The sequence below is a fragment of the Equus caballus genome, chromosome 20, assembly GCF_041296265.1.
Source record: "Equus caballus isolate H_3958 breed thoroughbred chromosome 20, TB-T2T, whole genome shotgun sequence".
Classification (NCBI taxonomy): Eukaryota; Metazoa; Chordata; class Mammalia; order Perissodactyla; family Equidae; genus Equus; species Equus caballus.
Window position 1 is genome coordinate 2,263,920 of NC_091703.1, and position 15,452 is coordinate 2,279,371.

The window sequence follows — 15,452 nt, forward strand, 5'->3', positions numbered from 1 at the left end:
GAAATTGGTGCTGCAGACTAAAACCGTATCTTTCTTTAGGGAATGGGTAAAGAAGGCTAAGGGAGGATTATCTTAACTCTATGAAACTGTTAGACTTAATGACTAGAAGAGAGCACCGTCTATTCCACTGGATGAGACATTTTACCTCTGTGACAGTCAGATACGGAATTCTGACCATCAGAATCAACACTGACTCTAAAATTCTGAAGTTGCTATTACTCAGGGAAAAAAACCACACACATACTTTGTGTGTGTGTGTGAGGAAGATTGGCCCTGAGCTAACATCTGTTGCCAATCTTCCTCTTTTTGCTTGAGGAAGATTGCTGCTGCGCTAACATCTGTGGCAACCTTCCTCTATTTTATGTGGGATGCCACCACAGCATGGCCTGATGAGGGGTGCCAGGTCCATACCCAGGATCCAAACCTCCGGCCACCAAAGCGGAGCCTGAGAACTTAACCACTACACCACTGGGCCAGCCCCCACACTCATGCCTTTACACCAAAACGAAGCATCGTACAACGGCCTGAATATAATAGCCACAATGCAGACAGCTTCCTGACCCATTTGCTTAACTCTTATGACTGCAACAAAAATAGCGAGATTTTAAAAGCAAAAGTTCATCTTAAATTGTACGTATTTTGAAAAGCACTGCAGTGAGGAAAGATGTTCACATATCGTGCTGTCCTATATATCAGTTATCTAACTATCTTTCTATCCATCAGGGCACTTGCCCACCTGTTGTTCTGCCCTACAAAGCCTTGACAAGCACGTGGGGGAACTACCATTAAAAGTCACAAAATTCTCAGTCTGTAGAGACAGAGATCTCACATCACCCTCCAGACACACTGCCTCCCACAGGGAAGTACCCTCATGACCTCCAATTACAAGAGGCCACTAAGGACTGCTGGGTAGTTTGGGGCAGAACGCGGGAGAAGCTGACATCATTACACAGCCCTGCAGAAGTGTGTTTAGGTTGAGACACGTTCTAGTCTGTGCAGCGTGCGATTGTGCATCGATGAGCCTGGCTGAGCTTTTCCCAGACTTTCTTGTGCTTTTTCAGGGGTTACTGGTGCTATGAGAGGTGAAAGAGAAATATACCCAAACCCCTCATGAGCTGGCCTAGACCTCATGTGAGTCTGCTGACCCTCTTTGTGGTTGTGCCTGTCAGTCGCTGTGTGCGCAGACCTGCAGCTGAAATCCTGCACAGAAGGGGCACACAGGTGTGACAGAGACGTAAAATGTACAAGTCAACCAGCCCCTGAAGGGCAACCATCTTCAAGTACTGCGAAGGGCGCTGGGTGGGATGGCCTTGTCTGAGCAGGGCAGGTGGCCTCCTGCAGGCCAAGTGGGGTTCACTGAGAAAATACAAGCGCCTGCTGTGGGCAAGGAAGACAACAGTCTGGGTTTGCTGCTCAGCCTGAGTAGCACTTTATATACAATGGTCTTCTCATAATTCACAGGGTTTTAATGATGAATGACTAATCAAAATAACGATAACTATTAACAAATGTAAAATCCAACCAAGTGTTAAATAATGACACCATTATGTCACATGAAATGGACTTCCCCTCTCACGACAAGTAAAATTTCTCTTGGGACATTCCATTCTCTGAGGAAACCCCCTTCTCCCTCCAGCCCCCTACCCAGACATTTTTTAATGTCTTCAGATCTAGTTCACTTTCTGTTTCACATAAAAAGGTGAAACAAACAAACAAGCAAAACTAACGTACATAAAGCTCTTCCCGAAGGAAGGACTAAAGCAACATTGAGCAGCTGGGCGTCAGGTTCTCTGAGGAGAGCTGCCCTGCCCTGGTCATTGCTCAGAGCTGGGGCTCCCCTTGCCATCTTCCCCTTGTCTTCACTCCTGGGCTGCCCCCTGGTCCCTGCAGGCATTTGAAGAAGGAGAAGTGTGTCTCTGAGAGGGTAGTTGGCCATGCAGGTGTGGTAGATGCAGACGGATGGAATCTTCTGACAAGGGACACTTAGGGACTGTCCCACTCTCCACTAGACTGCAGGCCGGGGGTCACTTTGAATAAGAGCTATGAAGATTTGGAGACCAGGAGCATAGGACTACACAGAAGGCAAATGGCAAAGGCTCCTGTGTCTCTTCGTGCCCAAGTGAATGAGGGAAAGAAAACAAGGCCAAGTTGTATCATAGACCAGTCCTATGAGACACAAATGAAAAAGATGATGATGCTACTGAGTCTAAAAAGATATTAGTGGAGGCCGACCTGGTGGCGCAGCGGTTAAGTTCCCACGTTCCGCTTCACCAGCCCGGGGTTCGCCGGTTCAGATCCTGGGTGCAGACATGGCATCGCTTGGCAAGCCATGCTGTGGCAGGCGCCCTACATATAAAGTAGAGGAAGATGGGCATGGATGTTAGCTCAGGCTCAGTCTTCCTCAGCAGAAAGAGGAGGATTGGTGGCAGAAGTTAGCTCAGGGCTAATCTTCCTCAAAAAAAAAAAAAAAAGATATTAGTGGTTCAGATTTTAGTAGCTCTTTGGGGCTGGCATCATCAACCTTGAAAAGTTTTTTGGTTTTTTTTTAAGCCATATAAAGTTTTAAAGGACCTGTTTGTTGTCTCAGGTAGACCTTCCTTGGCAGAGACAGGGAAGTACGTAGGTCAAGGCAAACCATCCTAGACAAGGAGAATAACCATAGTCAACCCGCAAGACGAATGTTCATAAACCAGGAATGGTCTCTTAACCAAAGCTCAAAGAACAACATGATGTCAAGGGCAGAGGTATAGAAAGTACTGGACTCTGCCAACTATAGCTATGGCTGCAAATCAGGGGGCAAAGGACACATGAAACTACTGTGTGCAAGGACTCTCTCACCTGCACATACACACACACCACAGTACACTGCACCAGGGTCAGAAACAAAAGATAATAGAACTTTGGTCACTCCTAGATCACAGAGCCATCCCACATGGAAATTGCATTGCTCTAGAAAAGGTAGATGCAGCATTGATAGAGTATCTGGCATATAAAAGGATGAATTATTGTGAACCTCACATCTGGACAAATGCAAGCACCTCTCAGCTAGGTTTTTTCTCCTTAATCAATAAACATCTGAGTGTTTCCCCATGTACCAGAAACTATTTTAAGTGCTAGATACTAAGGTTGATGACAACTGGTCCCTGCCCTCATGAAGCTTACAATTTCAGAAACTAGGTGTACTGACAATACACAGGCAGACATGTTATGACCTGTAGGCTGACAAAAGTGTCACCTTTCATCCAATCTTTAGGAGCTAGGGCTCTGTCTTATTTCCTCCTTTGCCTAATACTCTGCTCTGTAATCAGCCTGAGAACTCCATTCCTCCAAGACTGTGCTTGCCTCTGCTAACTCTCCCAGGAACTCTATATGTTGACAGACTGTCCTGTCTCCCAACTACATGCTTGCTGGCATTCCTCCATTTACCTCCTCCCAGATTCTCCAACCCGATCTTTCTGCCCTGCTCACCTACCTGCATATCCATTCCTCGTTCTGCCCTGACCCCACACTCTCCAGATGCCTGTGCTCTGAGCTCCCCAAACTTCTTATGTGGAATAGGGAAACCAAGTTCATAATCAGAAGACCACGTGGAGGGCCGGAAATTGATGGTGTTTTAAAGGTTAAGGTCATTGAGGAGCCATCCTCATAGTCAAGCTGCCCTGCATGGCTCCAAGCAGTCAACTGGGTGCCCTCTTTCTGGACAGTTCTGGAGAAAGAGAGAAAATATTTTATGCTTTTGTTTCAGTAGCTCTAGACTCCATCTTTTTCCTTCTTTCCACAATTCATTAGGTTCTGGCTTTCTTTGACTTTCAATTGTACTTTGGCTCGATGAGCTCTTCATTTTAACGTCTTGTTCTCAGTTTGTTCCTATTTGACCTAATGATTCTGCAGAGGACTAACACTACCTCATTAGTGTATATTTAACTGGTTATTAAGCGAGAAAAAGAGAGAGGGAAAGAGTGACAGAGAGAAAGGGAGATTTCGTCCCTAAAAGATCTCATCCAGGTGGCCCCATCATACAGATGATGGTGGCAGGACATGCATTTTGCTGTCCCAGGGCTGGAGACATTTCCTATTGTCGTGACTGAGAGGGTGCTACTGGCATCTAGTGGGTAGAGGCCAGGGATGCTGTTAAACACCCTACAAGGCACAGGACAGCCACACAAGGAGAAAACTATCCAGCCCCAAATGTCAGCAGTGCTGAGCTTGAGACACCCTGGATACAAGCATGTTCGAAAGGCCAAGGAAGATTACATAACTGCTTCTCACTTGGGCAGAGGTTTAAGTCAATCCTCTGAAGTCATCAGTAACACCCTAGTGATTTGGCTGAACCTAACGCTGGAGCTGCTGCCTGCGGGCTTTTACACACTCCCACCTTAAAGTTCAAAGTTATTGCTCACTAAACACTGCGAACTGCTTATCCTTAACCACGTGTATGGACCCAGCCGGCCCACATGACCAGTAGACCAGCCCTCATTGTGCACACATGAAGGCCTTACTTTTTGGGAGTTGTTGCAAAACTTGTGGTGTTGGCTGTCCTGAGAGATGGAAAAAATGGCAGGAAGCAAAGTGGAAGTAAAAATCTTACATGGAGTGAAATTCCACTACGCTTATGGTGCCTTAAACATTTTATGAGTGAAAGAGAACGCAAGCAAAGATTCTACTTTAGATGTGAAGCATGTCAGCTTTGTCTAGGAGTCTCCTTCCTTCCCTTCTTTCCATTATCAGAAGCTGTAGAGAACAAAAGAAAGAAGACAGGAAGGAGGTCGGAAACAGGCAGGTCGTCTGTTTGCCATGAGAGCCGACCCTGAAAATCTCTGAGATCAGGACGTGCTGCCAAATTGGATCAGACTTTCCCCTTTTCTTTAGTTACAGAACTGCAAGACATGACAAACTGATAACGATTGTGTTATGATGCGGGGGTTGCGTTCTAGGATACAGTGGGGAGGGGGTACGGGAGATAGGTTCTTATGGAGAAGCCCCCCACACACAAAAGAATAAATTTTAAACATCTGACTCTTCTGACTTCTAGTGTTAAGGGTCTCCTCATTTCTCATTTAACCCAAAAGAAAACTCCGAGAATTTGAAGTGCGCTCTGGATGTGGGGGTGTTGCAGGGCTACAGTGAGTGCCGGCCAGAGGGCGCGTGTTGGCGGCTAGGAGACAGCCATGGAGGCTCTGAGCCTGGGAGAGACTGTCAAGCAGATGATGTGAGCTAGAGAAATAAGTTTATAAGAAACGAATAAGAGAAAGGAAATGTAGCAAATGGACAACAGAAGAAAAACTGGGTATGGATCTCTCATTATGGGCAAGTGCCAACTTATGAAGTGATTGTGTTCTGGAAAGTTCATCTGACTACTGGAAGCAACAACAGCACAAGTGGAGTGGAGGGAAACAGAAGTAGTTTATTGATTGCTGGACAGGACCTATAAAAATTCACAATCCAATGCTCTCATTTTAAGGAGGAAAAACTTATTTCAGAAAACTTGATCATGGCACCCAAGACACTCTCAGATTTAGGAACAGAGGTTGGTCTTGGGATTCCCCAGGCGGTCTACTAACCATGCTGTGTTCTCTATAAGCAGGAAGGCAATAAAAACAATGATGATGAGGAGCAGAAGGGTAGGAGGTGGGCTGTCCAGGTGACTGGGAGGCGGAAGGGAGAAGAAAAAGTGAAGATGGTAGGGAAGGAACATTCCAGAAGCAATGAGCAGGAAGGGTGCTGCCTGGTCTGGGTCCCATTCCCCTATGGGAGACAATTTGAGTGCACATTGAGTGGGGGCTTCCTACATGGGGGTTCTGGTCCCTGTCGCTGCCCAGAAGATGTGGAATACAAGGAGAGAAATGACTAAGATGGAGTCTCCAACTTCTTTTCAAAATGTCAGCAATCTTCAGAACCTCATGGCTATTTTCTCGGCCCCCCTGGAATTCATTAATTTATTTAACAAATGCTTACTGGACCCCATTTGCGCCAGATCCTGTCCCAGGCCACATGGCTAGGGCCGTAAAGAGGACAAAGGCCTTTTCCTCTGGAGGCTGCTTTCTAGAGAGACAGATAAAAAGCAAGCAAATCAATATGATAATGTCTGGTCATGTTAAGCGCTATGAAGAAAATAATGCAGGGTAACACGATAGTGACCAGAGGGTCCACTGTAGATTGGGTGGTCAGGAAATGTCTCTTTGAGGAGGTGACATTTGGGCTGAGACCCAACAGGCAAGAGCCAGCTTTGCAAAGAGCTAGGGATTGAGAGCACAGCCCACACAAAGGTCCCAGTGCATGATCAAGCAATCAAGTGTGGCAAGTTCAAGGGACACACAGAAAGGCAGTGTGGCTGTTAACTTGGTGAGCAAGAAGGAGCATATGAAATGAGCTCATCAGGGGTGAGCCTGGCCATCTCAGATTGATGCATGTGCTCATTTAACAAATATTTATTAAGCACCTGCTGTGTGCCGGACATCGCTAAGGATATAAACATGAAACTGAGAGACTCCTAGCTCAAAGATTCTGTCCCCAGGGAAGAAGTTAAGAGTCGAGTAAGGACGACAGAATCCTCAAAACAATTCTGCTACAGGTTAGAAGGTGTTCCACTCCAAAGAGACTCAACGCAGACACCACCATGTTGCTGAGCAAGGCTAGGGGCTTTCCAGAAGCAACTGTATGAACACAGCCATGCACCAACTACAGTCAGTTTACAATCTGAAGAAAGGGGCACACTGGACGTCCAAAAGACAGCACGAGGTCTGAGGTCCGGCCATCTGCTCCCCAGGGCAGGGAGCTTAGGGCATCCCAGAGATGAGTCACCTAGCCCACCTTTCCCCACCGGGTGAGCCTTCTCGTCTTCGTGGGTGGGGCAGGGCCACAGGAATCCCCCCACCCGGCCTAAATCTGTCACACTCAGAAACCCCAGGCAGGGGGGCCGCGAAGACCGAGGCTCTGATTAGCACCTGATTCACCGCGCAGTCAGGGCAGGGCGGCGACTGCTGGGAACAGGCCCCCTTGAGTCGCCCCAAGGGGAAAGGCTTGCGGGAGTTTCGGTGACCCCGATCCCGGGGGACCTGCCCGGTGACGCGCCGCCGCCCGGTGCTAGCGGTGCCTGCACGACCCCCACCCTGCCCGCGGGAACGCGCGCGGAACCGGCGCGGGCGGCGCGTGCGCTCTCAGCTCTCGGCCCTGAGCTCGTGGGGCACCCGAGCCGAGTCCGCGCGCCCCCGTGCCCGGCCACCGGGAGCCGAGTCCGCTCGGGGCGGGGCCGGCGCGGCGTCGGGAGCCCGACTACAAGTCCCAGGGAGCCGGCCGGGGAGGGACGCGAGCGGGCAAGGCGAGACCGTTTCCTGGCCGGGGCGCCGGTGCCCCTGCCCTGCTCTGGCCGAACGAGCAGAAAGGCCTGCCGTCCATGCCGGATCCCTGGAGCAAACCGAGTGGCCTGGGCGTCCCTGGTCCCTGTTGTTTATTCCGCGAGCAGGAAATTCCTCCCCGCCCGCCCCTCCCTCCTCCTGCTGTAACATGCCTTAGTGAGCCCGCGCCCTCCCTGCCCAGGGTGCTAGAGTTCGCGGTCAGCCGCCATGGGGAATGGGATGAACAAGGTAACGTGTCGTCTTTCCTTTGCGCTCTCTTTGTTTCCACTTTGCAGCCTTCCCTCCGGCTGGGGTTTGCTGGGCAGGAAAGCCCGTCCTCGCTCCCCCACCTGTCACCGGGGTACCCTTGCTCCGCCACTCGAACGTGGTGCGCTTTCCCGTGGTGGGGAGGGGAGCGGGAGCGGGGCGGCGTGTCAGGCCTGACCGTCACGGCTGTGTTTTTGAGGTGCTCCCCCCCAGGTCCCCTGCCGGCTTCCGGGTGAGCAGTCCCCAAGCCAGCCCTGCGTCCTGCGGCTGAGAACAAGCCGTGCCCTTTAAAAGCGTTGACACTTGCTCTGCCTAGAACTCAGCTGAGCTCAGGGGATTGTGGTTTCCTCTTTTTCTCCCCTCCCCTCCCCTCCCAAACTTGGCTCTTGAAACATCACCACCCACATCATTAGTAAACTGCAGTAGATAAGTGTCTTCTATTCAGTAATTTCCTCTTTCTCCCCAGATTTTTATTTGTGTGCACAGATAAGTTTTTCTTGTGGACAGAAAAGCTTGTAGAGGCCTGAGTCCTGAGGGGTTTTTAAATACCTGGAGGGAGGGGGGGAATAGAGTCAGAGCTGAGTTATCCTGGGTTATGTGGCTTCTCCAAGAAGGGCAACCTGCTGACTGGCTGCTTGTGCTGATCGTGCCTTCTCGAAAATCCGCCTTGCTCTCTTCTCTTTGTCTCTGTTCTGGCCCCCACCCACTGCTCCCCAGTTTCCCAGAGCCCGCTTCCTAGACTGTGGGATAGTCTGTGTCTTTCTGTCAATGGAAGGTTCCAGATCCCAGCTCTTGCAAGTGAGAGTTGTGTCAGGTGTGTTCTTATCAACCGCAAGGTTAAGGATTTTGTGATCTGGTACTGCTGGTTTAAAGGAAAGACTTATAAAACTTTTAGAAGTCCCTCAGGTCCTTCCCTCTTCCCAGGGCTTCGAAGGGGTCCTGGATCCGGGGTTAGTTCCTGGTCTTCTGTTTCTCTCCTTCCATGTGTTCCACTCACCTGCAGCCCACATCCATTCAGCTTTTGTATTTGGTGGATGTGGCAGTGTGGCTGGCTTTCCTTTTGGTTTTTCTCGCCGGTGGGGTCGGCAGTGGTTTGGTTCTTTCAGCTGGAGTGTTAGAAGTGGGGTAGGGAGGTTAGGAGCCAGGCGGGGAAGGGCAAGTGTGGTAGGGCACGCTGTGTACTGTGTGCTGAACTCTTGTCACCTGCCCACACCATGTTTATTGGCTCCTCGAGACCCAGTTTCTGAAGGAACCATTGCGTGTTTGGGGCCTGCATATCTGAGGTTTTCTGGTAACCAGAATTGTATTCGTTGTGTGTGGGATTTTTTGGAGGGGCGGGGGTGGGGGAGTGGGCAGTGATCGGGTTTGGAAATAGACTCTGTCTCTCTCGGATAAATCCTTGATCACATCCCCATCAGCGCTGGCATCCATCAGCACCATGAGCCTTCTGCTTTTTACATGAGAACAGAACCCGGTAATGGTGCGTCCATGAGTTTGTGGGCTCTGCCACCTCAGCTGGCCTTTGGTTCTTTCTACAGTTTTCCCACTTGAGTTGTTCACTCTTTACCTCTTTCAGCATTTAATTTGTGGTATTTTTATATTATAATTCTAATTACATATTTAGGAATACAAATGATTGCCTAAGGGTTCAAAATTAATTTCAGGCTTTTCAACAAAAGCAGTCATATTCATGTCATGATTTTTACCTTTCAAAGAAAGTAAAACATTTCTTGATGATGTTGTCACCATGACCATCTTGTATTGTAAATAGAGCCACTGTTTCCAGTGTAGAGGTGGAGAAATGTGTACAGACAGATGTAGAGACATCATTGCTTCAACGCTGTGTACTGTGCGCTTGCTGTTAGCCAGGTGCTGGGCTAGCTGAGGAGCTGGGAGGAGAGGGGGTGGGAAGTGGCACAGAGGTCCTTCACCTGACGTTCAGTATAGACCAGCAACTGCCCAATAGAAGTAGAATGTGAGCCAAATATGTAATTTAAAACTTTCTAGTAGCCACATTAAAACAGTAAAAAGAAACAGGTGAAATTAATTTTAACTATTTTATTTAACTGAAATATATTCAGAATATTGTCATTTCAACATGTAACCAATATATAAAATTATTTATAGAATGGTTTACTTTTTTTTTTTGTACGAAATCTTCAAAGTCTGCTGTATATTTTCTGCTTAAATCACAGCTTGTTTGGGATTTTAAGTACTCAGTAGCCACCCTGGCTAATGGCTGCTGTGTTGCACAACGCTGGTTGTGGGTGTGAGAGAGGGAGAGCAAACACAAGCCAGGGAGAAGTGGAGGAGAAGATGGGCAGTGGCGGGAGAGCAGAGAGCAGGTGTGAGCGCGACCTAGAAGAGGCAGTCCATCCAGGCACACTCTCCCACTGGGGTAAAGATGCTGAACCTGAGCTCACAAGGAATTACTCAAAGTTAAAAGGTTAGTTAGTGGCAAAGTAGATTGCTTGAGGCCGGAAATTAAAAGGCTTAACTAGAATTCGTACATATATTACTGTGTGACTTCGAATTAGGCTTCATATTTTCCCCATCTGTAAAAAAAAAAGAAAAAAAAAAAAAAGAATGGTTGATTTGCACAGTCAGTGGAATTATTATAAGGTACTATCCATAAAATGCTTTTCTAAGAACACTTATAGATAAAAATGTACAGTGCCTTTGGAACTAAAAACATGTTTTGCAGTGTGTGCCCTGAGGTTACTGGGACAAGATTTCTTTCCTTGGCAAAAGAAAACTTACAAACTAAACAGTGCAGATTCCACTCTGACTGCTTTGAATGTGGCGGTTTTCATTTCTATTTCACATCCTCATGGAGGACCTTCTCATCGGTCTGTCCCAGTCTCCTGGGTGGCAGAGCATCCTGCCCCTCTCAGTGTGGACGGTGTGTTACACAGAGAACGTGAGAGAAGGAGGCTTCTGTATTCTGGCCTGTGGAAGATGATGAGGAGATAAAGAAAAGACACAGCAGTTGTGGTCTGTTATTTTTTGAGCTGCATATCATGTGCCTGCAGTTTATGAAATTGAGGCCTCACTGTCGCCCCAGGAGGACAGTCTCTCACCCTCTTTGTGCAGGTTGGGAGATGGACTCTCAGAGACGTTACGTAGCATGACTAAGGCCCGATGCTAGGAAGTGGCGGAACTGGGCTTGGAACAAACCGGATGGTAGAAGTCTTTCCTTTGAGCTGGGATGCTGGTTCATCCCAAGTGAATTCTAAAGATGCTGGAAAGTAACCTGAAAAAGCTCCCCAGAGTTTCAAATTAATTGCAAAATAGGAAAAAACACCTTCTTTCTTCCTTCATGTTTGACATTGATAAAAAAGAGGAGGGAAAGGCAGGCAACTAAAACCATCTTCTCACTGTTTTGTGCAGTTCCCAAGTAGACCCTCTGAGCTGGCCAAAGTTACAATCATGCCTGAGCTTATGGTGTGCCAGGGCCTGCCCTGAGCCTTTACGCTAGAGCAACTCCTCCAACCCTCCCCGCAGCCCTGTGGTTGTGAAGTCACTACTGCTCTTTGCATCCCTGGCTTACAGAGGAGGTGCACAGAGGTGAGACCTGCCCCGAGCACCCAGCTGGTGAGGCCTGGGCCTGGACTCCCTGCCAGGTGGTCTGCCTCTTAGCCACGACACAGGGCCTCGCTGCTGGTAAATGTCTCTGTAGGATTAGGGTTAGACTCAACAAGCTGTTGCATGCAAATGTCGTGTTTATGTGGAGCCTTTGAAAACTCCTGGTTAACTCAAAGTTCTCTTAAGGGTCTGAACTCCTAGATCTTTGTGGGGAGGAACTATAAAGAAAACTCCTCATTGCCAGCTTGTAAGTCTTAAGGCCTACAGTGCCTCAATAAAAACAAAAATCTAGCCACTCTAGCCAAGCATTAGGACAGAGAAATCGGCCCTACATGCTTTTCCACGTGCATATTTTTATCTTAATCAAGCTGAACTTACAACCTAAAAGTGACCTGCAGTATTGCCATCCTAGGGCAGGATGTGAGGACCCTCTGGCTCTGACATCGTCCCCCACTGACTGCCAGGGTTGGTTCAGTTCATGCAGCACCCAGCTTCCCAGCCTGGAGGCCTCTTCCTCGCTGCCATGCGTGCTATCCAAAAGCATCCTGCCTGGTGGATATGGATGCTCTCCCAGCATTTCATGGGAAACTTGCTCGTGGGGATGGGAGGCAAACACTTCAGTTAGTGCGTCACTTTACCATGGGACGCCCACAGTTGTGAAAGAAAGAGGGGCAGAGTCTTCAGAAAGCCTGATGTAGGGTGTCTCTAGCACTCTGCCGCTTCATGGGTGTGATCTTGAACAATCACCTAGTGTGTCTGAGCCTCAGTTTCTTTATCTCCCTCGATCGTGGGGACAGTGGTTAGGTTATCTAGTCTCCTGACTCACTCTAAAATGAGTATAATGATAGCTCCCCCAGTCACTACCCAGGTTCTTGGGAGAAGCAGATGAGAATTTATTAGAAGATATTTTTTCAAACTGGGAAATGCAGATGTGCGCTGCTTTCGTATTCTTGGATCTGTCCCATCAATGGTTACAGTGATGACCTCTGCCGTGGAGATGGCTGATGCTGTTTTAGGATGGCTCTTTTCTCCATAGGAAGATAAGGGAGTATAGTTGAGAAAGGAGGATAGGGAAGAGAGCAAGGGGAATATGCCCTCCTCGGCATAGGCCAGGGTTCCTCAACCTCTGCTCTCTCGACATTTGGGGCTAGGTCATTCTTTGTTGTGGGACTGTCCTTACATTGTAGGCGGTTTAGCAATATCCTAGGCCTCCACCCACTAGCTGCCAGTAGCACCTCCCCCCACTGTGACAACCAAATATGTCTCCGGGCATTGCCAGGTGTCCCCTGCAGGGCAAAATCGTCCCCCATGGAGAACCGCTGGCCTAGGGTTCTCCACTCAAAATCTCCTGAGGCCCGTGTGACGTGGAACCGGATCATTCTCAAAAGATGGGCTAGGGCGTGGCAGGTTGAGAAGCACTGTTTTAGTGGTAAGGGGCTGGACCGTCACACACCCTTGTGCTTTTAGATGCTGCAGTTCGTACATGGGAGCACCTGACTTGGGTGCCTGCATAATTCATTCATTTGTCCATTCTCCCATTTATCAAATTATGTTATTGAACAACTGCTATTGTCAAGGCACCGAGCTGGATCCTTGTGCTAGATCCAAGAAAACTCTGCACATGGGTCCCAGGAAGCTTACAGAGGAGCTCCCTGCAAGAGGTGAGCACCCTGTGAGTGGCACAGCTGTACAGCCACGGTCGTGGGGCTGATGGACAAAGCCTCTGGGCTGGCGGTCTGTCTTCTCTCCTCTACACCAGCCCCTCAACATTTGCTCCTCTCAACATTACAGTTTTATTTCATATTGAAGGAACAGATGCTTAAGGCAATGTTGTAAGTGCATACAAGAGTATTCTCAGATTCATCCTTTTATAAATGCAAGCTGATTAAGTCCACAGCCAAATGGCACTAAGAAAGTCCGTGACATTTAACCCTTCAGGGAACCCACCAAAGTTCTCCCTCTCACCCCTGGCTTTGAAACCCACAAAGTCCTTTCTGACCTAGGAAGAATCAAGATCCCCTACCCCTGTCACCACCTTGTACTGCTGCTTGATCGGGAATTTTCTCTCTTACGTCTATTTGGGGGGTGTTCTTACTTAGATTCCATGGCATCCTGAAGTACTAAGAGAAATGTTTAAAAAATAAACTCAAAATATTTCCTGCCTTTTGTGCTTAAGTCCCTTTTTGTGGCCGAGCATTTCATTGTATGCATTTCTGTATGACGAGTGTTAGTATAGTGTGGGCGTGAAGGCTGTTGATCAAGATGAGCCATCAGTCATGGAGAGTATTTAGCATTAGATCTCAAAGTATTTCTGTAGGAGTCTACCTTCATTATCTATCACCAGTCGCTCTTTTACCAGAGAACCAGAATCTCTGTGCCCAGCAGAGTGCCAGAGGTCATCTGGCTTGTGGTTTGTGCCATTTCATCACCGGTTGTCAGTGCTTCTCTCTTCACGTGCGGACTCCACCGCAGGCTTTCGGGACACAGCAGGGAACCAGGCAGACACAGCCCTTGCTGCAAGGTCAGTAAAAAAAGTAAGCAAATAAATAACTTTAGGTGCGGATAAATATGATGAGGAAAATAAAACAGGATCAAGTGATAGAGGGTGTCAGGGAGCTTGGTGGTCAGGAAAGACCTCCCTTGGAGCTGTCACCTTGTGGGAGACCCTGACAAGAAGCCACCAGGTGAACCATGGGAGAGGACCATTCTCAGCAGAGGGGCAGAACAGTTGTTTCTGAGGCCCAAGGATGATTAGGGCCAATTCTGTACTTCCTCTTTTAGAGTCATGGAAGATTCCCACGTTGCATTTACGAACTTTTTCCTTGGTTTAGCCTGACTTCCTCCCAGGTGGTGCTGATCGCACTCCTGGTGTGTCCTTGCTTCCGGCTTGAGCTCAGACTCTCCGTGAATCAGCCACTTTCTCCCAGATGAACACACTCTTCCGTGGTCTGGAAAATTATTTTATTTCATTTCATTTTCTCTTTCTCTGTACTTCAGGATTACCAGCAACAATAATAGTGGGGAAGTCAATGGGTCAAATTTTTTAGTTTTAAGTTTGAATTTTGAAGCTGACTGGAATCAAAGTTTAAATGTTTATGGGCTTTTTATTCCTCTTGAAAACAAAAATGTAAGTCTGAAATTCTCTCCCTGCCAGTGGCCAATCCTCCAGCCTTCTTTGGTGTTGTTTTGTAATGCTATATGGAAGCAACTACAGAAACTGGCAATGAGCAATGTGCTTTCTATTTCCAGCCCTTGAAGTGCGAGCTTACTCTCCTGATGTGGGAAATTGCAGTTAAAGGTTTACTGACACAACTCTGTCCTCTCTTTATATTACTGAAAAATATTTCAAATGCTTACAAAATGGGAATCTTATGTGATTTTTACTAGGTTGGCTCCTTGAGCTAGTAAGCTCAGCCCTCTGTCTCTGCCCCAGAGTCCCCTCAGGGTCCTGCTCTCCTGCAGCCTGGACCGGTGCCCCTGGCCTGGTGTCGCTGACCCCTGGGAACCTGCCCAGGGCAGAAAGGAGCGCAGTTTGACCTCTCAGGATTCACTCACCACAGTTTCCACATCTCTCTTCTCCTTGCTTCGCCTCCTCCTGCGCTCTGCACACTGTCTCTTTGTTCATTCCTTCATTGAAGAAATGATTACTTGAGTAGCTACCCATCAAAGGAGAGCCATTCACATTTAAAGAAAACATATCACAAATATGATGCAAACAGCAGATAGAGGTCATAAACTAGATATTCATGGGCCATAGTCAGCCTGCAGATGTGTTTTATTTGTCATATATTTAAGGGGTTTTTTAAAGTAGTTGACAGTATTTGAAAATTGGGCAGCTTCCCATAAAACCTGGAGGCTGGAATTGGGGGTCTCAGCCTGCAGCTGTGCGTCGTCACCTCCTCAGATGTGGAGAAGATTGAGCAAGACGCTAGCATGGGGCGGAGGCTGAAGACAGAGCAAATCTCAGTCCTGGAAGGTCTCACTTGCTGAGGTGTTGACTGAATTTCACGATGATAACTACTTGGAGCCCTAAGATCTTAATCTGAAGAGTCATGTGATTAACTTTGCATCTTGGAGGCAGGTTGAGGAATCCTTTGGAGGGACAAGTCCCGGGGTGGGGAGCTCTCTGGGAGGCTGTTGCAAAAATCAGACGGGAGGTGCTAAGAAGCTGAACAGAGGTACTGCAGAAAGTTCCAAAAGGAGCAGATAAATTGGGGAGCTGTTGATGAGTAGAGGTGAGTGCTGAATGAGACACAAGTGGAGTCC

The 15,452-nt window shown here is 48.1% G+C and overlaps 1 protein-coding gene across 7 annotated transcripts in view; it reads left to right on the top strand.

Annotated features, from left to right (window-relative positions):
- Nucleotides 1-7,111: 7,111 nt before the first annotated feature.
- DUSP22 (dual specificity phosphatase 22) overlaps nucleotides 7,112-15,452 on the top strand; it is a 69,606-nt gene continuing 61,265 nt past the window's right edge. For 4 of the 7 annotated variants that reach the window (XM_070244004.1, XM_005603518.4, XM_070244002.1 and 1 more), the window contains exon 1: nucleotides 7,112-7,583. In XM_070244004.1, coding sequence (XP_070100105.1) covers nucleotides 7,563-7,583 — 21 coding nt within the window. In that variant the 5' untranslated portion in view covers nucleotides 7,112-7,562. Of the gene's footprint in view, nucleotides 7,584-13,536; nucleotides 13,708-15,452 lie in introns of those variants that run through there. The other 3 variants (XM_070244000.1, XM_070244001.1, XM_070244003.1) reach the window with 1 other exon arrangement.